The sequence below is a fragment of the Vidua macroura genome, chromosome 4 (genome assembly GCF_024509145.1).
Source record: "Vidua macroura isolate BioBank_ID:100142 chromosome 4, ASM2450914v1, whole genome shotgun sequence".
Taxonomy (NCBI): domain Eukaryota; kingdom Metazoa; phylum Chordata; class Aves; order Passeriformes; family Viduidae; genus Vidua; species Vidua macroura.
Genome location: NC_071574.1, coordinates 25069956 through 25093007, shown reverse-complemented (window position 1 = coordinate 25093007; position 23052 = coordinate 25069956). Strand labels below are relative to the sequence as shown.

Here is a 23052-nt window from a genome sequence, read left to right as displayed (position 1 = left end):
GTCTGGGTTGAAGGATTGCGTGTAGCTTCCCCATGCGTCTTCCCACAGCCATGCGAAAGGCAGCACAGAAAGCCTTTTTCGTGTGTACCGGATGCAGTGAATCTCATGGGGGACTGGCTACGAAAGAGACAAAAATCTTCCTCCTGGGTGCCCTGACGGGTATCCAGAGCCTTGGATGGGCTCAGGTCTGGTCCATGGCTCCCACCACCCTGACAGCTCGGACCATGGCCCGTCTCCTGCTGCCTTTCCTGCGGGGACCCATTCAGCAAGGCCTGCGGGAGCCCTTGGCGGCATCCCCAGCTGCAGCTGCTGGCCTGGCGAAGCTGTGGCTGTGGAGGAGGGCCTGCTGCGCCAGCGCCAGCAGCAGCAGCAGCAGCAGCGAGGGAGGAGGAGCCGGAGCCCTCAGCGGGCTGTCCCCGCTCGGGGCCGCGCCGGCGAGAGGCTGCGCGGGGAGCGGATCCCCGGCTGTGGGCCCCGCCGTGCCGCAGGTGAGTTTGGTGCCCCTCTGGTCTCGCTGCACCCCATCCCCTGCAGCTGGAGGGGTGACCGGGGGTGGGAACGGAGAGCGGGCTTGGCAGGCTGGAGGCTGCTCCTGCGTTTACTTGGCGCCTTTTTGTGGATAATGATGGTTTGGGTGTTTTAATCGTTGTTTATTCTGAGTGCCAGTTGCTGCGGTAGTGTTTGCGGTATTTCGTTTGCAGGGCTTTCTGTACCTTCTGTGTGCAAAGCAGAACGCTGACAGTCACCGAGGCAGCAGAGCTCATGCCATAGGCATGCACGTGCTGTCCCTGTCAGTCAGCTCTCCCTTACTACCCATTCAAAAACAACTGAAACGAGAGGATCTAATGCAAACCTTTCTGCTTTCAAAACGAGAAAAGTGTATTTTACAGGGAGGTACTAAAATAGGTCTGTTACTGGCTGGTTTCCATGGGATAAGCCTTAACCCCGAGGTATAAATTCCTCTTAATGATTTCTCAATCACTGATTTTTGTTGGCATAGAAGGTGAAATTGAAAAACCAAAACCCCCCTTCCCCCAAAAAAAAAACCCAAAACCTGTGAATTTCCAAAAGACATAAGTATACTAACATAACATATATTAACATAACTAACATTTAAGACATAAGTATACTAACTACTCACTTTGGTCCCGTTGATCCAAAGGACAGTTCTTGGAAGTAGGTTCTTGATCCTGCCAACAGATTGAAGACCACAAACCAGGTAAGGACAGCACTGTTAGATTCCTTATTCACTCCCCAAAACCGTTCCTGTTAAACAGAACATTCAATATCTCTGCTTAGTCCATCTTGCCTGTCCCACACGCTGCTGTGAGCATCACTTTCAGGAGCTGAAGCTGTGGCAAGGTGGACTTGACATTCTCAGAAGTATTAATTAGTTAATTAACTCTTAGAAGTATTAATTCATTTTGTGTCAACAGCTACATGACTGATCTGGGATGTTGCCTGTGCAAAGCTGGATGGAGAACAATATCCTTCTGTCCTTCGCTTGCACACAAACCAAGTGCAAAATTAAGTACATAAATCCACCCTGGGAAACTGGTCAGTGAAGGGAAGGAGGGAGGCACTGGTAGGTTGCTGATACTTTCTGTTCCAGTTAGGAGGATTGGCATTTGTGGATTCCCAGTCCCTATGAAAGGATGAAAAAAAACCAAATCAAAAGTACCACTGATGTCATTAAAAAACCCCTAAAACCACAACTATTTTGGTTCTGCAAGTACTAATTAAAAATACAGAAAAGTACTGAAAATTGAGTAAGCAAACACTTGACCTTGAAATAGGAAAGGGGGAAAAGTTAAAACTATTAACTTATAACACACTGAAAGTGTTTGCCTATAGCTCTATATTCTTCTGTGCCTTGGTCATGCCTCAGGCCAGTTTCATATCAGAACAGCTCAAACAAAACTTCGTAGGTATTAGAATGGCCCTTGTCTTTATGGTATCAGCCCTTCCCAAATATCAAATATTTCATTTTAAACTCGAGGCTTGATAATGGTGAGAATCAGCTCTGACTTACTTCCAACCATCTAGCGAGGAAAGAATTTCTTGGCTCAGAAGTTCTGGCTTAACTTCACTGGTGTTTTATATGGCCAGAGCAGTGTAAAAGACTTGAAAGAAATTTAGCTGATGGAGAATATATGCCAACTTTTACTGTAAGAGAGAACACTATCAAGCCTTGTCTCCAGATATATGCCTGCCCCCCCTTGATGGCTCTCACTTGTGAAACTACAGTAAATATGTGCACCAAAAAATATCTGACATAAAAAACAGTACACTGCCATATCTCTTGTTAGAATCTATGGGACAAGTAGTGGACCAGTTAGAGTTGAGCAAATACAATGATAACTATCCACAAATTACTTGGATCTTACATCCCAGTCTGAGAAGTACATCCATGGGATATAATCAGTAAAAAAAGACCCATGTTTAATCAGGCTGCAAGCAGTGAAAAGTCCTGATCTTTATTCAAACAGGCATTTTCACTTTCTTAGATACTCAGTCAATGCATTTGTAACTAGTAGCATCTAATAGAAACACATTGTTAAAATTCCTCTGAAAATCAACCTGGATCAGTCAGGTTTAAGTTAGGGGGAAAGTGTCTCCTCCTGAAGTTTTAGAAACTATAGTTGTTCTAACTTCATGAAATGGTCACTCGCACTGACATGTACACGGGAGCTGTGACACTTTCAGAACTTATGGTCATGCTGAGTGGTGCTGACAGCAAATAACCTTTATTACGTACTGAAAGGAGGCATAAATAAAGATTACAGCCGTAGTTTTAAGAAGGAATGAAGAGGTTAGCACAGATAATTGTGATTCTAAAACTCAGATTTTTTTTTTTTTTCTTTGGTGGTTGAATTTCTAGGGTTAATACTGTTCTTCGGTTAGTTTTTGTCTCTTATTCTTAGGTACAGAGGGACACAAAAACCATTAAACCTGAAATTGGGCTGAGAGGATTTTTCCACAAGGTCTGTGGGGAAAAGACATCACTGAGAAGTCATCCATTTGGAAAACATTGTTTATTTGCTTCTCCTTAACTTTTCCACCTTTATTTCTTTCTTTAGGCTTGCAATGATGGTAAGGGAAGATGTAAATGAGAGTGAAGATTCTGAACAATCAGTATGTGAGAGAAATGGCATGATTCCCATGCATGAGCAAAGTGAGGTAATTAACTAGGATCCCAAAGTATCATTCTAGTAAGACAGAACCCTCCTTTTCCTTTTTTCCTTTTTTAAGAATAAAATTCTTAATGTAAAAGGCACTTAAAAGTAAGCATATAATATTGAGTGTATCTCATATAGATGTTTATATGGCACATTCTTATGCACATGGTGATCACAGAATCATGGGGTAAACAAGTAACTCAATGCTGAAAGCTCATGAGATTTGTGTTCCATTTATGACTCTGAGTAAGGAATATATATATAGAGAGAGAGGGAAGAGACAGAAAAATAATCAAATATGTGGAACTATTACTGGAGAAGGGCCAAACCACATTATAAGCAGAATTCCATGTCTACAATATGACAATATGCTGACATGAATAATCATACAGGAAGGCAGATGATTAACTTGTCCAAAATAATGCTAAAATTGAGACATATCCAAAAATGGTCAAAAAGTGCTTTGGTTATGAATATGGATAAGTAGATGTACCAGTATAAGAGAACAGCTTCAAGGGAATGACTCCCAGTTAGAGTATTTCTCCATCTCTACTTTGACTTACCAGCTTGAGCCTTCCAGCAATGGATCATGTGAGTAAAGCCAGCTGTGCTGCTTCTTTCATCTTTGTTTTGTTATTTTGGTTCAAGGCTTTGCAACAGTAGTTATTTAGGAGTTATATTTAAAGTACCATCTCACTGGAATTATGGTAATTCTATTGTGAAATCCAGTCTGGATTATCAAATCAAATTGTAGAAAATATTAATAAATGTTTAGTCATGTATACAAGACAAGCTGAGCCTGGCCTGCTATTATTGTTTCTTCATCAAATATGCAAATATTGTTACTGCACAGGTGCTGTATCTATTGGGACAGGAGCCCTGTCAGGTGCAGATAAAAAGGCAAATGTCCTGCAATTTCTCACATGCAGTTCTTGGTACCATGCAAAAAAACACAGGGCCAAAAGTGCCAAAAACTACATCAAAGCTGGGCATTCTTATAGTGGTTGTTCAGTTAATGTGGTCACCTGTAGCCAGTGGGGATCCAGTGCATCTCAGCTGACTTCAGGTGTTGCACACTACTTCAAATACATACAGTGCCACTTCTGAGGGAGTCTCCTTGTTTGCCTTCAGCAGGGACCAACAGCAGGTGCCAAAGGTACTGATGGGAATGCACAGACAGAAGAAACTGCTCTCTTGAACCACTGCACTCAGCAACCTCCAACAGCAGGGTCTTCAATTCCTGCAAGGACATGGAGGCAAATATTTGCTTGTCCTCCTCAGGGTTTACTGGCCCAAACAGTGACAAATGGTAGGTAAGAGAGACAGAGTTTAATTAAAATGAGAAGTACTTGTTTCTCTAAATGGGATGATATCTGTCCACTGTTCTTGAAAATAATGAATGGAAATAGCTGTGTTTTACTTATCACACCATTGTTTGAATGTTTTAGCCAGAGGAGAAAAAAAAAAATGAAACAAAGGTTTGAATGTACAGTTTTTGTTTCTCCAGTCTCATATGTTTACTATGGTAGGTATGTTTTTGCGCTGCAAACTATTTTTATCAGAAGAAAGACCTCCTAATTTTTGTCTTGATAGTTTGTCCTTAGTACCACAGGCTTGCAAAGCCAAGAGTCCTCACTACAAGGCAAACTGATCTATTTTGTTTAGAATTTGTCCTAAACTGAAAGCTCCCAAAAGAAATGCCTGACTAGCCAATTATTTAATAATTTTCCTAACAAAAGACATTTCATGTGTCTTTGATTGCTTCCACAGCCACTTGGAATTCTTAGGCTTTTATGTTTGGAAATCTAATGGTCTTCTTTTGCCACCTGTCACCCTCAAGTAAGATTAAGAAAACTCCAATCCGAAAATGCAGGACATTTATTCAACACATTTTTTTCTTCTTCTTCAGTCTTCTGTTTTATATGTATGCATGCCTGTTCTCATTGGGCAACTGTTGGAACAGATTTGTGAACTTTGAAAGAGCATAATGTGTTCACATATTTCATAAAATTTTCACACACTGTTCTCATAATATTTTTCAGGATTTTTTTCCCCTCTGTATTATCCTGCTTTGGCTGTATCAATGGAAGTATTTGTCCAGAGACATGACACTCTTCACAGCTTTTTTCCCAGGGATAACAATGTACTGCACAAACACATTCAGCCAAAAAATTATGCTTCAATTCTTTTAAAAATTAGACTGGAGCTGCATTCATCAGTTCAAAGATATGCCAGGCTGTTCAACAGTAGGTTTTACTGTGGTTCTGAAGTAGCTGAAGATAAAATATAAGAAATACAAGATAAATTAGTGAAAGTCTTTGCTTTAAGTTTGGAACCTGTGAAGTGCTTTTCACAGCAGACCAAGGCTCACTAAATTTATTTTGATATTTAATGATGTTCCTGTTACCAATTTTAAAGTATTTTAGCATCTATAAAATGAGAACGTTAGTTAGGGACCATCAAAGATTAACTGATTAATTTTTAAGGTAAGTAATTTCATTTCTAAAAGTCATAGCTAACTTTTTTCTTCAATAGCAAAACAAATGTGATCCAACAGCGAAGTTGTTGCTGAGAGATGATTAAATATTAATTATTTTTTGTTTTGTTCCAGTTGCATTTGTGGTCCTGGTTTGGGCTGTGGTTTGGTCCATAACTGGGGCTGAGTGTCTCCCAGGTGGAAATCTCTTTGGAATTCTGTTTCTTTATTTCTTTGCTGTCATTGGAGGTAAAATTTTTGGATTCATTAAAATACGAACACTACCCCCTCTCCCTGCTCTTCTGGGTAAGATATCCTTCCTTCTTTTCTTCCTGCATATTTTGTGTTGTTTAAACGATCAAGTAGTATCTGTATGGGTAGATGTGTTTGGATTGGGAACAAATAAACTGTGTCACATTCAAAATCTGTAGCTTTTCCAAATTACTTTTTCTGGTCCGCTCTGAAAAGGTGCAGCCAGACTGGCTCAGGTGAAATTAACTAAGGCTCTCTTCTTAATTCTTTGTGGGTCAGAGAACTGTTTGCCTACAGACTCAAAGTTTATTGTCCTTCTGTCACAGTTACTTATTGATAATACCAAACAGGAATCTTAATCCAGACATCATTTTACAGTAGAATAGTAATCTCTTTGAAAAATTACTGCTGAGCTGTTTCTTTAGTACCTCACACAACGAAAATATTTTCCACAGAAAACGTTACAGCAATTCCCTACTACTGGTAGGCCAAAGGATTTCTTTCTTCTCCTTCCTGTATCTCAAGATAATTAAAACCTGAGAAAATAAATTCACAACAAGGAATAATTCTTCTGCGGAGAGATATTCTGATTCAATCATGACTTTTTTTTCACATCAGCATTCTATTTTATCTTTGCATAGAAATGCAAAATAAAAATGGGAGATGAAAATAATGTTAATTCTGACATCTTTAAAATCTTTTCCGGTTTCTTTCCTAGAGGAGGTTTTATACTTGCTTAGATGAGTACAGTATTTTGAAGTGCTGTGATGTCAGTGAAGCTGGAAATGAAGCTCCAGGTTCTTCTCACCAGCTGAATGCTGTCCCCTTGCTATGTTGAGTGCAGGAATGAGTAAAGCTGCTGACAGACAGTAAAACTCCTCGGCGGGGTGGGCCTGCAGTGGCCAGGTGTGACTGTAGCCTGCACAGCTGATGTTGTGCCTCACACAGGAGCTCCATACATGGCTCTGTCCAGACAGCGTGTGTGCGCTCTTGTGCTGCTTAATTTCACCAGAGGAAAAAAATTCAAATGAGAGGGAGGGAGGTTTTGCATATGGCATGCATGCCTGCAGTATGAACATGGAATGTCACATGCAGGGAGTCTGCCCTTTCTAAGTAAACACCCCTCTTAAACAAATAAAAGTATTTCTGACCATTTGGGTTCTGCTTGTTTGGGAGTTTTTAATTACATCTGTATCTAAAAGTTACAAGTTGAACATGAAACTGCTTGTCAGACAGGTAGTACTGGACAACTGAAACTTCAGCATGACAGCACATGTCTCTTGAGTTGTTTAGGACAGAGTTCATTGTTCTGATCCCCGGTCCTTGAGAAAAGCTGGAGAAATCTATGACTCAGAAGACAAGACAGACAATGTCTGTGAATGTTCTGTTTTTACATTAAAAATACAAACCTTGTGCTCTTACATGCCTATGACCCACTTTTGCTAGGTCCAGTAGAGTGTAAGGTGGCTGGCTGAGCACTTAAGCACCTCATTGTGAGCCTCCCTCTCAGGAAAAAAGGAGTGAAATTGGTACTGAAACAACTGCATAACATATTTTAGGTTAGAGAGGTTTCTGCAGCAGGAAACATGGAGCAAATCAGTTAAGATATCCTTTGAGGTGGAGATTTTTTGCTTTAAATAGATTCCCAGATCAGGGTACCTCCAAATGTTGCAAAGAGCATGTGATCACAGTGCCAGCCTCATATAATTGTCATGAGTTCCCACAAATTAATGATGACATTGTTTTTCTGAGAGGTGGTGGAAAGGACAATGTCTGAAAGTTTAGAGTGTCCTGTGACAAATCAAGTTCACAGTCAAGGCTCAAACTGAGCTGGGACCAACCTGAGCACAGTAATTTGTTTACTTTTTGTCTTTTTTTAGTTTCCTGTTTCTAAACATGACTAATATAAAATTAGGCCACAAAAATGTATCTTTGAGTCATCGGGACTCACAATGAATCCTCTGTAGATCCATATTTAAAGTCAACTTTTCCACTACTTTTCCATATCCTTCAAGAGCTATGGCTTCGATAGCTTTGCAGGAAGTCTCTGCTTGGACAGTTTTACTAATATTTGTAAAATGTTGTGTCTTGCAAGTAGCTCAAATAGAGGATAAAACAAAGTTTCTGATTTCCCTTCCCTTTTTGTCCTCTCTTTGAGTAAGAGTCTCATTGCCAGAGCACTTGAAAATGTTTAAGTTAGTACATGATGAGCTGGTTTAGATTATATTTGGTAATGATTGCAGCATTATGGTTCCTGTGACACCTGCATTTCTTACACCTAAGAGGATTTTTAACAATTCCCAACTTCTAAGATAAATACACAATATTATATGTATTTTTGTATTTAAACAAGCTAACAAGAAAAAAAACTCTAAGAATGCAAGAGGCGTCTTTGCTTATGGTATGACCTGCACCTGGTAAACAAAGCTGAGTTCTTTTGGCTCAGACTAAAGCTGTGTATCAGCATCCTGCTGATTTATTTATTGGTGTCCTGCTGTGTTCTGAGGCCACTTTCACTGCTTTAAATGTGTTTATCTCTTCTTATGCCTCAGTCCCATTGTTAAAACATGGCTAATAATTCGGAATACAAATTGTTTCTTTTTCTCTCATAAAAACATGATATGGTGTCTAGTTTTAAAAGTGCTCTGCAAGCTTTTCTTGTGCAATAAAAATTCATTTGACAGGAGCTTATTTGTTTTGACTTAAGGGATGCTACTTGCTGGTTTCCTAATCAGAAATACCCCGTTCATCAGTGACTTTGTCCAGATAAACCTACGCTGGTCTGCAGCACTGAGGAATATTGCTCTTTCCATTATCTTGACCCGAGCAGGACTCGGCCTGGATCCAAAGGTATGGCACCAGCCATTTGTGTGTGCTACACTATATGATAGTAATCCAAAAAAAAAGAGTAATTGGTTCCATTAAGAATATTGAACTGCTCAGTCTTGCAGCATCTGCAAATTAGATCATTACAGAAAGCATAATTTCTGTTGTATAATTATATGTATGTTAATATTGGCAGCTGGATTTGTACAGTAGGCAAGCAATCAAAAAAAAAGTGAAAAAAATTATTTTATGATTATGTTAATTTCCTGAATTTTGTGAGTGGAACATATTGAGGATGTGTGCACTGTCATGGTCTGTCAGGAAGAGTTTACACTCCCTGACAAACCCCCTATTAGTTTATACTGAAAATTTGAAGCAATGCAAGGGATCCTCAGTCCTTGAAAGAGAATGTTTTTGTGTGGCCGGAAATCCAAAAATCCCAACCAATCAAAAAAGTGTAAACCCTGTGTGACTTCTTTTAATTTTTTTTTTGAATCATTGCCATTTTAATGCAAATATGTTAATTGCAAAGATTAATCCTGCTGCACTACTGAAACAATTATTCTCATCACAATGAAGCCTGTAGCAGTCCTGTGAACATAAAATAGTCTCTGCACCCTAAGAAACGTTATACTTCATAAATTGATGAAGGCAAGGTTTTGCTTATTCAAAATGAGCTGGCTGAATTAAAGCTGTACCATACTGACCCCTCCCCGTTGAAGGAACCACTCAAAGTTTATATAAAACTTAGGTAAAGTATAGGTAGTTTAGAACATCTAAATTCATTTCTCTTAACCAAGGAAAACTACAGAGTTGCCAATGCTACAGTTATTTAGGAAAATAAGGTTTTGTCAATATTGAAAAATACCTGTTTTCCTATATTTTCATCATCTTATTTTCCAAACTTTGAGGCTTGTAGGAGCATGAACTGTGTGTTGTTGACACAGTTGGATGCCCAGTTCTGTGAGACTGCACTTCTTTCTATTCACAACAACTTTTTTTGCTGAGGGAACTTAATTTTTGACTCCTTTTTCTTCCATGTGGTAAGAAAACTGTCACTTGGACTCTGTGTGTGGTAATGCTTTGATGCTGTTACAATTGTTCCTCATGTAATTGAAACTCTGAAGACAAAGAAGTCAGTTTCTCTTCTCAGTCCTGATTACGCTGGGATAAACTGGACTGGTAAAAAGTGGAAGTGGAATTCACTGATTTTTATTTCTTTTTTTTTTTTTTATGTCAAAATTAGGGACCTGTCCTAGCAGGCTCATATTTATGACTAAATATTAAAGACAGCTCTTAGAAGCAAATTGTGCAATTATGCCAATTTAGAAAAATTTTTTAAATGTTGCTGAGCCAAAAGGAGCTTAATCTCTGAATATCAAGTAAGAGACAGATGAAAGGTGCTTGGCTCCTTGTGTCAAGTCGACATAGTTCTGCAACTTTTCATGATTTGTTCGTAGATTCTGGGGCAATTTTGGGAGGTGCTCGTGCAACTTCTGGGATTACAGTAAAATCTTCTGTGGATGGAGCAAATGACAAAAAGCCAAACAGAATTTTCTCTTACTCCTTCCCGTGACATTCAGGAACCTTATCAAACCTAGATTCATTGCCACACTTGAAATTTTATATCCAAATCTGGCTGGGCTTGGGCTTATCTCTAGTTTAGGCCATGTAATGTCCTAACGTGCAGCTCAGACAGGATTCTTTAACAAGCCGTATCATATTGTAAATTTTTTTCCTCTCTGTGAAGCCAAGGGTACTGACACTATTGTGCCTGTATGATTGCAGGCTCTTAAGAAGCTCAAAGCTGTCTGTTTACGGCTTGCTTTCGGACCGTGCCTCTCAGAAACAGGCACAGCTGCTGTCCTTGCCTACTTGTTCCTGCATTTGCCATGGCAATGGGGATTTATATTAGGGTAATGTACTGCCTTTTCTCCTGTAAGATAAAAGTGCTAGTTTCCAGGCTGCAGCTCAATGATCCAACTGTGGTTGGTTCTCTGTGCCAAGCAGAGATCTCAGTTCAGTGCCATTTGGGAAGCTGTGCTCAGCCCCTCTGGTCTTCTGCCTACCTTTTATGTCTGGCTCTGTGACCTATATAAAGGTCATATTTTCAGGCTGCGGAGGAGTACTTGCATCATTACTCTTCTGTGTTTGTGACCTGAGCACTTGAAGAAAGAAGGATGGTGCAATACTTTTGAGTCTTGAACCACAACAAAGGAGGCTTTTAGGGACAGAAAATTATACCACAGTTTGGAGAATCTTCATACTGGAATTCAGAACTTCCACACAGAGAGATGCACATAGGACAGCCTTCCTGTCACAAATCAAGGATAAGGATATGGCATAGTACATTCTAGAGTAACATCCTTGAAGAGAAAACCTTTTCCCTCTAGTCCTTTTATCTAAATTGGTGGAGTTGGGCCGGACCCATACACTAGAACAAGATGGGTGAGCTCTTTCTCTGACACACAGTGAATTTTATGAGAAGGAACTGGGCTACTGCGTCATAAGCATGTCTAGACCAGGTTTCCAGATGGGACAATCAAGGCATCTATCAGGGAGCGTCACTGGCCTGCAGCGTAGACTCCAGATTTAGTCTGTGGAGCCCTTTACTTTCAATGTTATTGAGTTGGGCAGAAAGTGAGAGCTGAGTGCAGATGTGCATAGAAATATCTCTGCTTATAATTAGAGGGGAAAGGTCAGGAAAATGCTTTACATAAAGGTATACTTACTTCAAAAGAATTAAGGTCAGAACGTTTTGAAGTTTTTTTTAGTTCAGTGCTTTCTTTTTGAGATGCTGAACCTATGTGTTATCAGTTTTGTTCTAGGTGCAGTCTCCCCTGCTGTGGTGGTTCCCTCCATGCTGATTTTACAAGCTGGGGGATATGGGGTGGAGAAAGGTGTTCCAACTTTGCTAATGGCAGCTGGCAGCATCGATGACATTCTGGCTATCACAGGCTTCAACACTTGCCTTGGGATGGCTTTCTCTTCTGGTATGCTGGTTAATCTGTACATGATGAAATGCAGAACAGTGATATTTTGGAGAATGTGTGGTCTGTTATGGCTGACTGCTTTGTAACTTAATGGCATCTTGTTATAAAATTCATGTATAGCCTTAAATACTGAGATGGAAATTACCCATGTTCAAAAGTTAGTGTAACATTGTCAGCTCTGAGTTGTGGGTCACAATAACTTTCAGAGAACATGTTTCCCTGACTGCTCCCTGAGCTGCCAAGTCTGGGCCCTGCGTGGCCAACATAATGCTTGGAAATTTCACTGGATTTGGCAATGTTCTTACAGTGGCTCTTTCTCTGACTTCTCTTGCACACTTTCTTGGCATGAGCTTTCAGAGAAAGGAAGTTGCACCATCCAGTTCCTTCAGGCCCATAGGTTCCCTCCTGAACTCCTTTGCTCCAAGTAATTTAAGGCAGACACTGTCCTGGAATCACCCTCATAGGTCTAGAGCATGGTTTGAGTGAAGGCTTACTGAATGTGTTTTCCTTTTGCGAAATAGGTTCCACTCTCTACAATGTGCTCCGCGGAGTGCTGGAGGTCGCTGTTGGCATAGCAGCTGGGGGAATTCTGGGAATGTTTATTCGATATTTCCCAAGCCATGATCAGGTAAAAACCTAGTTAAAAAAAAATTACAATCAAGTGATTCTTTGCTAAGGGATTATTTTCTTTAGTTATTAATTTCCAAGCTTCCTGTGAAGCTGGCTTTGTGGAAAGCTCTTTACGGTGGTAGCAGCTTCCAGATTGCTAACCTATCAAGTGAGGATGTGTTTTAAAGGTGATTACTTATTTACTGCACCAATAATAATGTATGATCTCATAGTCCTTCCTGATGGAAGTTTGGAATCCAGCTCACCATCCTGCTCTCATTGAAGGTCATAGAAATGGAGGAAGGGTCTGATACCCATTTCAGACGGCTAAATAATAATTTATTAAATTGATACAGGACACATTTACTTCTTTAAGATGTATCCAGTAGGCTAAGATTAAAAATTAATAAAGCAGATGTATTAGAGGTTTTAAGTGATTGATCATATCATTAGTATTAATTATAAGGTGTTACTTTCCATAAAAATTAAATTTATAGAAAGTGGTAGATGAATTTTCTATCAAGGGGTAATTAAATGAATAGAAAATTATGAAAGAATGTAAATACGCTCTGGACTACCAAAGTCAGTATTCAGAGCATCTATTGCCCTCAGTGGCATCAAATTTTCTTATTAAATAATGTAAGAAGTGTGATACAAGAGCTAAACAATTAGATAGAAATGAGGAGCAATGGTGGGTAACTGTCTGCTGCGAGACTGAATGAAATAAAACTAGATTATTCCTGGCAAATGTTTGACTTGTCATTAAAAACATCTGGTGGCAAAGATTTCACCTTTCCTTGGATAAACTGTTGTAATACTTGACTACACAAGTAGAAAATCGTCCTACCTCAGAGTTGAGGCAGAGCTGCTAGAACAGAGCATCGTGTTCCTTGTGATAAAAATAGCCTAGTGGCAATAAGAATTTGAATGGGTAGAGGAAAAAAAACATACGTTTTTAAAATTTGTATTCTTAGGAATTAATGTGTGAAAAAAATCCTCAATCCAGCTGAGCAGTTCATGTCTCAATTGGAAGCTTTGATTCCTTCAAAATTATTAATTTTTAGTTTTCAAGTTCTTGTTTTCAAAATTAACAAGAGTGTAACTTTTTTCACCCATTTCTGAAAGAAATTCACTTTTTTGTTTGTCTATTTCCTTCCCTGCAGGCATCTTTGGCATGGAAGAGATCATATTTTATACTTGGACTGTCCATGTTCGCTGTTTTTGGCAGCATCTACTTTGGCTTCCCTGGATCAGGAGGGCTTTGCACATTAGTCTTAGCTTTTGTTGCAGGTGTGGGATGGTCTGATGAAAAGGTGAATGTTTACATAAGAAGCATATCTTATTCAGAGTCTGGTGAATGTACAGCCTGACAGGAGCTCAAATTTCTGTCGGAAGTGGTATTGGTATATTTGTGAAGCATTAGAGGGTGAACAGATTTAAAACAAACAAGCAAAATAAAACCCCACCAAACCAAGCAGCACGTTCCAAATTTGTTTTGGAAGTCTTTCGTTTTTCCCAGGCCAGAAAGTATGTATGTCAGTAGAGCAATATGTATGCCAGTACAGATTGAAAATTGAGAAATGCTCAGCTTTTCTTAGACATCTTAAAGTATATGAAGGAGATTTAGTTGTGAAGGCATTTGACAGTAGCAATCCAAAGCTTCAATTCCCAGCTCTGTGAGTGTCTGTACACGGTCACTTTATGGTGAAGTTTACAAATGGGTGTCCAAGATGCAGTTGTGGACATGGCCTGAATACCCTGAGGGTTTGTTCCTGTGGTTTGGAGGGGGTGAAATGAAAAGCAGTGATTAACTATCCTCTCTCATCTTTCCCAAATCCTAGCCAGTGTAATTAGGATAACTTAGAGAGCGAGGTGCACACAATAAATGATGATGTAAGGCCATACAAAAACCATACAAAAGACTGCTTTTTAGTCACTTTCTCCTAGGTACTAGCCTACTTCATCTTATTGCTGCTGCCCCACTGCCTTTCTGTACCTTGCTATGTCTGACTGCCTCTTTTGCTTGATACCATCTACATTTAATGTTTTGAGGGCATCTTTCTCTCCACAGCTACAGCTTTGTGACATTCAGTAGAAAAGGGGAAGAAAAAGGAAAAGGGGTTAGATATATTACAGTCCATGTTATTATCCCCATCTTGACCCTGACTTGACAAAGATACCAAGGTTTGTTATAACAATGAAAAGAAACTAAGATTGTCCAATTTTAAAGGATGAAAAACTCTTCTTGGGACTTAACTAGTTAAGGACATTAAGCTGTCTACTGAAAAGCTTTTAAACCATTTCAGGAGGAAGGACCTTAAAAGAGTATATGCAATCTATAAAGGCTTGGTTTAAATTCTTTTGATCTGTGAATGAAGCTTCATGGCCTTAAGTATATTGATGTCAAATGCCTTAGCTCTTTTTTTTCTCAGCTAGAGATAGAGGTGTCTGTGTACTCAATATGTTACCAAGGTTTTTCTGCTGAGCTTCTTAAAGTCCACTGCCTCCCACTGTGCCATCCATGGTGGAAGGCACTTGACAAACACTGTCTACAGAGAACAATGAACATGGAACCTGTTCCTGGAACAGGTCAGGGTGGGCAGTAAATAGGCTGAAATCCATAAAGAGGGGATTTTGGGGGGCTTTTTTTTTTTTAATTTTTATTTTATTTTGCCAGAACTGAAAAGGGTGGAAATAACAAGGAGAAATGAAGCAAAAAAGGTTTATATATATATGTATATTTCCACCTCATTTTCTTCAAGGTTACAGAAGTTTTTGTGTTACTGTAACCTACCATTCCAGAAGAGCAAGACATGTTGCAGGATCAGTCCCAAAGAGAATACCAAGGATGGGACATGTCTAGGCCCTGGATTGATTATTAAGTGATAGAGCGCTGCACTTACATTTTCCACATACTCCTGCCTGAAAGTTCATTTGCTATTGTAGAACCCACTTAATTAAAAGATAAGTGCTATTTGATATGCTGTGTGTACCTTGTCATGTAAGTGGAAGATTCCTGTTTACCCTGGCAGCAGTTGTTTTAGGAAAATTGTGTAAAGCTCAAACATGAGGAGAAAAGATGGTTTTGCCTTTATACACTATATTGTAGTGGAAAGTTCAGCACTTGTTCTTGCTATGTGATTTCAGACTTGCTGAGATTGACTTTGCTTCTGCTGACATGGAGAGAGTCCTCTGAGTGAGTGCAGCACAAACAGAGTTAGGTCATGACTGAAACTTGGGAGAGTCTGATTCTGCTCAGCTACAAATGGAAGAACGTGTTTAGTCATGCAGTTCCCAAAGGCTCAGAAACTTCATGGCAAAGCTGTTGAAATGACATCTTTTTAAATACTGAAAATCAACAATGCTTTATTTTCCTTCTCTTGTCTGCAAGCTGCTCTTTTACTGTTCAAACACCAGTGCTTTTTATTTCTCCTCTCAAGACATCAAGCATTTATTTATTAGGACAGCTAGACTCAGTCTGACCTTCAAAAGGTGTGCAACTGATTTTGAATGTTTTAGTATTTGGTCAAAGAAAGAGGAGCAATTCTGGACAATCTTTATGAAACATTTTCACTTTGTCCTGTGATTATTTAACTGTTGTGTCTGCTTGGCCATCTTTTTGTGAATTTACAGATTAGTTTTGCTTTTATTGCAGAGGGAAATTGAAAAAATTGTGGCAGTTGCATGGAATATCTTTCAACCTTTTCTTTTTGGTTTAATTGGAGCAGAAGTATCCATTACATCTCTTAGGCCTGAAACTGTTGGTAAGATCATTGACAGATTTTCCAGCTTTCATTACTGGCTTTGAAAGAATCTCTATAAAGAAATCTAAAACAAAGCAGACTATGGCTGACCCCCCTCCCAAAAAAAAATAAAAAACCAGAAGCACCTATGTACAAAAGTACTGAGAAGTGTTTGTCTGTTGCAGGGCTCTGTGTTGCTATATTAGGCATTGCCCTAGTTGTGCGAATCATAGCAACGTTCCTGATGGTGTCTTTTGCTGGGTTTAATTTCAAGGAAAAGATATTTGTCTCACTGGCATGGATTCCCAAAGCCACTGTCCAGGTAAACAATCCAACACCACTTTCATTCCAGGCTAAATCTATTTTCTTTAGCAAAGCTCTCTGTAACTAGCATAGCAGTAAGCAGGGAAAGGTTCAGGCTCAGTGACAGCTGAATGTAGAATATTGACTGTTCATACTCTAAAACACTCTTAACTGCTTGAAAATTGTCTGGAGAACTTTATATGTGCATGTGTTTTGCTTGCATTCTAGGTTTACTCTTTATAATGACACTGAATTGTACATATACCACAGGAAATTTAACTATTTCTCAGCCATTGCTGATTATTGTGCCTTCATATACAGATTCTGAGACCTCTCAAAGGTAAAAGCATTTCCCTCTTACACATGAAGTGTCTGCAAGGACAGTCACATCAGAACTCAGAATGGGTTTCAGTTTGTGATTATTTTGGTAAGGAGTAGTCTGAGAACCATATTAATAGAGATGGCTCAGGTTGGCTACATTCCTCCTGCTCCTTTATTTCAGTGATTGTCAAGTCATTTAGACTTTGCCTCAATAGCATGATTACTTGCAAACAAAAGTTAATAATCAAAACAGGCAAGGCTTATTATATGATCAGTGAATTAAATTTTCAGAAGCTGACACTAGTTGACTATTGTCAGGATACATTCTCCAAGTGTGGCATTTTCACAACTGCGATACACAATACACTGGCCAGTTTCATTAATCACATGTTCTCCATAAATGTGGATAAAATGGCAGCTAAACAATGTTCTTCACAGGAGGAAACCACACAGATAAACTCATTAGGTAAGGAAATTCCAAGCATAGTCAAGTGAAAATTATTCTCATAGGTGTAATATAATGTTTACTTTGCTATGTACAACCTAGAAACAAATGGGTTGAATGTACTAAAAATGTCGAATTTATGTGAAATGTTGAAAAATGATAGGTTCCCTTTTTTTCCTCATTCAGTGCTAAAGATTACTTCTTGCTCCATCTCAGCAATGTTTTCTTCCCTGCAGGCTGCAATAGGTTCTCTTGCCCTGGATACAGCAAGACAACATCAAGATGAACAACTGGAAAAGTATGGAATGGATGTACTGACAGTAGCTTTCTTGGCTATCTTGATCACTGCTCCAGTTGGAGCCCTGGTTATCGGCTTGGCAGGACCCAGACTTCTGCAAAAGGCTCAGACAAATAACAAGGAGGATGAGGAAGGTGCAGAGGTTGGAGAAGAGGCAGAGGCCTGTGAACCTTCGTAAGACAAGACAACTACAGCAGTCTGGTCCTTCAACTGTGACACTTCTATTGAGTAAACACAGCATGTCTAATCTTGCTGGAGGAACCTAAAACTATCAGTCACCCCTGCTATTTTTAAAGTAGCCCTGGTGGAGTTCTATAAAATATTTCTATGTTAAGCTGGTACCTTGAGATGAAATAGCTGAACATAAAGTGAATAAGATGACCTGGCAGTGAGTCACTGAGAAGTTAGCACTCAAGAGTTACTTGAAATGTGTGGGTGGTGAGGCCAGGGAGAGGGTCAGAATTGTTGAGGCATGGAGTGGAGTCATGAGGTAGAATATAAGCAAAAAAAATGGAGACTAATGTGAATAACTTCTTGATGGTTGAAACTGGGCTGTGAGATGACACAGTTCTACAACTCAAAGAAAGCAACTTCAAGTAAGAGATTGCTGACACATAGTGAACAAGTCCTGCCAACAACTGGTTGATGATTGGTGATTGGTTGGTGATTCCCTCTCCTTCCTCATTTGTGTTCCTAAACTTGCCTTTCCCTATTGCTGTTCTTCCTCACAGCTGAGCCACTCTTTTGTGCCTTCAAGGACTTTCAGTTCTGGTTGTACAGCAAGTGGTATTTACATGCTCAAAGAGACAGTTGGGGCCATCATAGACTGGTAATAAAGATGTTGGTGCCAGCAGAAAAAAGAACGGAGCCTGAAAATGGGATGAGGGTTGTGGGATGGCTGTAAGGACTGGGGGAGGGTTGTATGGGATTGGAATGGCTGCTTCTTCACCTGTGTACCTCAGCCTTCACACAACATGATGTCAAGGGAGAGATGCTGTCCTACAGCCAGGAGTAACCTCTGTTGATCCAAATCCTGCTCTTGCCTTTTAGGTTTGGTAACAGTTGACAGATAACAGCAAATCTCTCTGCCTCCAAGTAAGTTGTTGGTAACTCCATTCTGAGGCACAGGATCAGTACAGCATCCATCAGAAACTGGAAGTTACTTTGTTATTTTTCGGAGGGGCTACGAGATTGTGCCTGTAACTGAGGTGGACAACACTCTCCTGCAGATTTCTACACTACAGTTCACTGAACTCATTTTACAGGATACTGTGTAGAATACATTTGATGGTGCCTAGATTTTGGCATTAGTAAGAATAATTTCTATTTCAAGTTTTAAATTTTTAATATGCAAAACAAAAAATGTACAAAAATACTTTTAACTACTTAAATACTCTTGATGTTGACACTATACTGTTCGCAGAGTCATATGTCATACAGATGAGCTGTATATGCATGCATTTGTATAAGCCTTACTTGCTAAGCAAAAAGAAAGCTTCCTGAGAAATACTTACATTTCATAGCCTGCAGTTCCAGCACAATGATAAAAATACCAGGAAGTTCTTCGGTAAGTTCCCTTAGCAGTTGTCAAGTACATTATATTTCTCTAGCTATGCAGACTGCTGTTCTCTCTGCTTCCTTGGGAATGTACTATCTTTAGTTCAGTTCAAGTTTGTCTCCTGACCTGAAAGTAAGATGCTTTCAAAGTGCATCTGATGGGTTTGAAGCTGGAGCAAGGGTTAAGGGTGCTGTGCTTGGTCATTATTGTGACATACCTGGCCTTCTGTGCCTGTTCTGCCTACTTCACGTGCACTCCTGGTGTCCCCCTGGCTCGGTCCTGTTCAGTATCTTTACTGATCATCTGGATAAGGGGATTGAGTGCACCCCCAGTAAATACATGGACAACACAAAGTTGGGTGGCATTGTTGATCTGCTGGAGGGCAGGAAGTCTCTGCAGGGGATCTGGACTGGCTGGATCAATGGGCTGAGACCAACGGAATGAGGTTCAACAAGGCCAAGTGCTGAGTCCTGCCCTTGGGTCACAGCAGCCCCAGGCAGTGCCACAAGCAGGGGGCAGTGGCTGGGAAGCTGCCCAATGGAAAAGGACCTGGGGGTTCTGGTGACAGCAGCTGAACATGAGCCAGCTACCTGTGCCCAGGTAGCCAAGAAGGCCAAGGGCATCCTGGCCTGTATCAGCAACGGTGTGGCCATCGGGACCGGGGCGGTGATTGTCCCCCTGTACTTGGCACTGTGAGGCCGCAGCTCAAGAGCTGTGTCCAGTTCTGGGCCCCTCACTGCAAGAAGGGCATTGAGGGGCTGGAGCGTGTCCAGAGAAGGACAATGGAGCTGGGGAGGGGACTGGAGCACAAGTCCTGTGAGGAGTGGCTGAGGGAGCTGGGGGTGTTCAGCCTGGAGAAGAGGCAGCTCAGGGGGCACCTTACTGCTTACAGCTCTCTGAGAGGAGGGTGTAGCCAGGGGGGGTTGGCCTCTTCTTATACGCAACCAGTGACAGGATGAGAGGACAGTCTTAAGCTTTACCAGGGGAGTTTTAAGTTCGACATAAGGAGGAATTTCTTCAGAGAAAGGGTTGTTAAACAGTAGAGTGGACTGCCCAGGAAGGTGGTGGCATCGTCTTCCCTGGAAGTGTTTAAGCAAAGACTGAACATGGCACTGAGAGCCGTGGTCTGGTTGACATGGTGGTCGTAGGTTGGATTCAATGATCTCAGAGGTCTTTTCCAACCTCATTTGATTCTATGATTTTGTGAAATGCATGTGGTTTTAATAGGTTAAGTATTTGGAAATTGTCATGTTGGTAAAGCTAACTGACAAAATGAGGAAATACAGTGTTCAGTTCATCAGTGACTGTCTATAAAAATATAGTTCTACTTGAGTAAAACTTACAGGAGTTCACTTTTTTGTAAAAGCTTTGTAAAAAGTAGAATCCTCCCACAGGGATCACTATGCCAAATTTGGAATGTGTTCAATAACAGAAGCGTGTGTGTGTTACAAGGATTACAACCCTTTAAATTTGGACACAACCTTAAGTATAAAAGCAAACCTCTGATGAAGAGCTCTCGTTTGTGATAGCCTCTAATACTTCCTCCCCAGCAAAACAGCATCTCATAAATGAGATTTACCTGTTTCTTTAACCTCAGTGTGCTCTCTGTTATACATTAGATCACTTCCACAATTCTAAGTGCCTGAATAAGCTATACCAACTAAAACTTGTCATCTTTTTTTAAGTGAGATTGAATAGATTTTTCTTTCCCTGACATTTTATGTCAGTATTTCTCAGGAGAGCCCTTTCCCCCAGCTTTTATTAAATCTTCAGAAAGTATCAGGTTGGAGCTATTCATAGACCTGCAGATCTCAAATCAAAAGCTTTAATGCTTTATAATGTTCCTTCTCCTTATCTTCCAGAAAGAAAGAAAACACTTGCATCTTTTCATTAAATGATGTATCAGGACTAAGAACTTAAGAGCCTAGGTTTTTTTAGTAAGTATTGTGACAGTTTCAGCTGCTTTTGAATAGCAACTAACTTTGAGAGATTTCAGTTTTTATCAGAGTATGGGTGAAGCATGACATTAAAGACCACCTCCCTTTTAACAAAATGCCTTGAAAATCATTACTGAATAAGGCATAAATTCAAGCTAATTAAATCATTATGCCATGGTATTCTCTTATTTGCAGGAAATAAGAGCACAATGTGCAGTAACTGATAACCAAAATCCCGTTGCCATGCAGACATAATCACAGGCATAGTGTGAGGGAACTTGGAGCGTGCTGTTCCAGAAGGTTCACAAGAACCTCTGCAGCAGAAAGGTCTGAAAGCAGAAAGTGTTCCCAGCAGCCAGCATCCAGCAGTTACAGCAGGCAGCATATGGGAAAAGACAGAAATGGTCTTATTTGCAAGCAGGGAGTCAAACAGGCCTGGGGATGTGATGATGATGTGATTATAATCACTGCTTACTCTCTCTTTTCAGCCAAACTGAGTGTTTTATGGAATTCAAACTCAAGTCTAAAATTAACTGTGAAAGAATCATGTAATACAGCCACAAAATGGATGATAGTTTCTGCATCTTGCTTTTTAAATAAAGAGTGCAAGAGATGAAATTTTTGGTCAATTGCACTTCAATTATATTTACTTTGTCTAGTAGTTGTCTCAAGTCAGACACCTTTCTCTAAACCTTTTTTACAAGTTTATTTGTAGTCTATTACAACCATGTTCAAATTAATTATGAAAAGAAAGGAAAACATTGCTGTTCTTGTAGAGTAAATAGGTGTCACAATAGGCTGATTTCAGTTTCCCCAGATTTTCCACCAAGACTGAAGACCTGATTCTATGCTCTCTGTTCTGGTCTTTATTGGTATTTAGGGCAAATTTGTTCTTGTGTATGCAGCTTCCCAATTAGATTAGAGAAGTCAGGTAATTGGTTCAACTTCTCAGTTGCTGGTGAGATGCAGAGCTGTACAAGCACTTCAGCTTTTATCATCTATCTATCTATCTATCTATCTATCTATCTATCTATCTATCTATCTCTGTAGACTTCAGATAGAACAGATTAGGAAATTCTTTGAGATTTTCTATAGAAAGTTCTGTGGACATGAGACAGTATTACCATGACAGATTTTGAAATGCAAGGAAATGATGATTTATCTTGCTTGTGATTCTCATTATATTATTAACTTGTGGAAATTACTGAAATGTCCTTTCAACAAAAGAACTGTGATTTCCTCTTGCAACACTACAAATTTGTTCCATGCCCTTACAGATATAAGCACAAACAAAAAAAGTGTCCCTGTTTATCTTATAGCCATGTCTGTAGATTGCTGTTAAACTATCTGATCTAAGAGCAAGTAGGGAGAAAAAAAAATAATTACTTAATCAAGCTGTGTTAAAGATGGAGTGAAGAGGTTAAACCTTATACTGTTCTTCTCTTCAAAGAGCTTTTTGGGAGAAACAAAACCGTGTTGCTGCATTACTCACTTTAACAAGGTTTGTCTTAATTTAACAGGTTTGGTTATGATTTCAGAGGAAACCAAACTGTTTGAATACAGACGTATTCTGATAAAAGCTGGAAGCACATACAGGCCTGTGTCTAATAAGTCTGCTACAGTAGACTGTGGTTTTTAAACCCTGAAAAAAAAATGTCAAAGACAGGGCTTTACATTTCACAGGAATTTCTTCACCAAACCCAAGAACTGGGGATTGGTATTCTATATACATCTGTAAGTGAAAACAGTATAAGACACTTCCCTTTATATATTTTTCTCTGTTATAAATGCTTCTTTCCTAATACATTTATGGTTTGCTCATCCATTAAGGTAAGACCACCATGAAGCATTTAAACAATAAACATTATACCAGGGCTCTTTTTTTTTTACACACTTTGTAAAAGCAGGCATTTTACACACAGTCACATCCTAATCTGCCATCTTTTGCTGCAAGGCAAGAGCTTTTGGAACCTAGAACTACAACTGTCACAAATGGAGGAGGAATGATCAACCTTAACTGCTGCTGCTGCAAGAGCCCTTATGTGAGAACATCTTTGTGGCTCGCTTTCTGTTTCAGCACTGTGGTGATCAGCTTTGGCAACAGCTCTGGGG

General features: G+C 39.8%; 1 protein-coding gene across 4 annotated transcripts; it reads left to right on the top strand.

The window, feature by feature from the left end:
• The first annotated feature begins 370 nt into the window (after positions 1-370).
• SLC9B2 (solute carrier family 9 member B2) lies at positions 371-19772 on the top strand. 4 transcript variants are annotated; one of them, XM_053974958.1, is made up of 14 exons: positions 371-488; positions 1163-1219; positions 2925-2984; positions 3081-3180; positions 4311-4488; positions 5791-5961; positions 8615-8757; positions 10522-10649; positions 11551-11726; positions 12248-12354; positions 13499-13648; positions 15991-16099; positions 16264-16400; positions 17384-19772. In XM_053974958.1, the coding sequence occupies exons 4-14, from the start codon at positions 3088-3090 to the stop codon at positions 17621-17623; spliced, it is 1632 nt and encodes a 543-aa protein (XP_053830933.1). In that variant the 5' UTR covers positions 371-488; positions 1163-1219; positions 2925-2984; positions 3081-3087; the 3' UTR covers positions 17624-19772. The 4 variants fall into 4 exon arrangements, with proteins under 4 accessions (XP_053830933.1, XP_053830934.1, XP_053830932.1 ...); XM_053974959.1 differs by lacking the exon at positions 2925-2984 and having other exon boundaries at positions 4314-4488; XM_053974957.1 differs by lacking the exon at positions 2925-2984.
• Positions 19773-23052: the final 3280 nt, after the last annotated feature.

Excerpts from the sequence above, each read along its gene's own strand:
- SLC9B2 (XM_053974960.1), top strand. The coding sequence starts at position 3,088 with ATGATGGTAAGGGAAGATGTAAATGAGAGTGAAGATTCTGAACAATCA. Across the intron at positions 3,181-4,310 it reads CCATGCATGAGCAAAGTGAG|CAGGGACCAACAGCAGGTGC; the intron begins GTAATTAACTAG and ends GTTTGCCTTCAG. Across the intron at positions 8,758-10,521 it reads GACTCGGCCTGGATCCAAAG|GCTCTTAAGAAGCTCAAAGC; the intron begins GTATGGCACCAG and ends GTATGATTGCAG.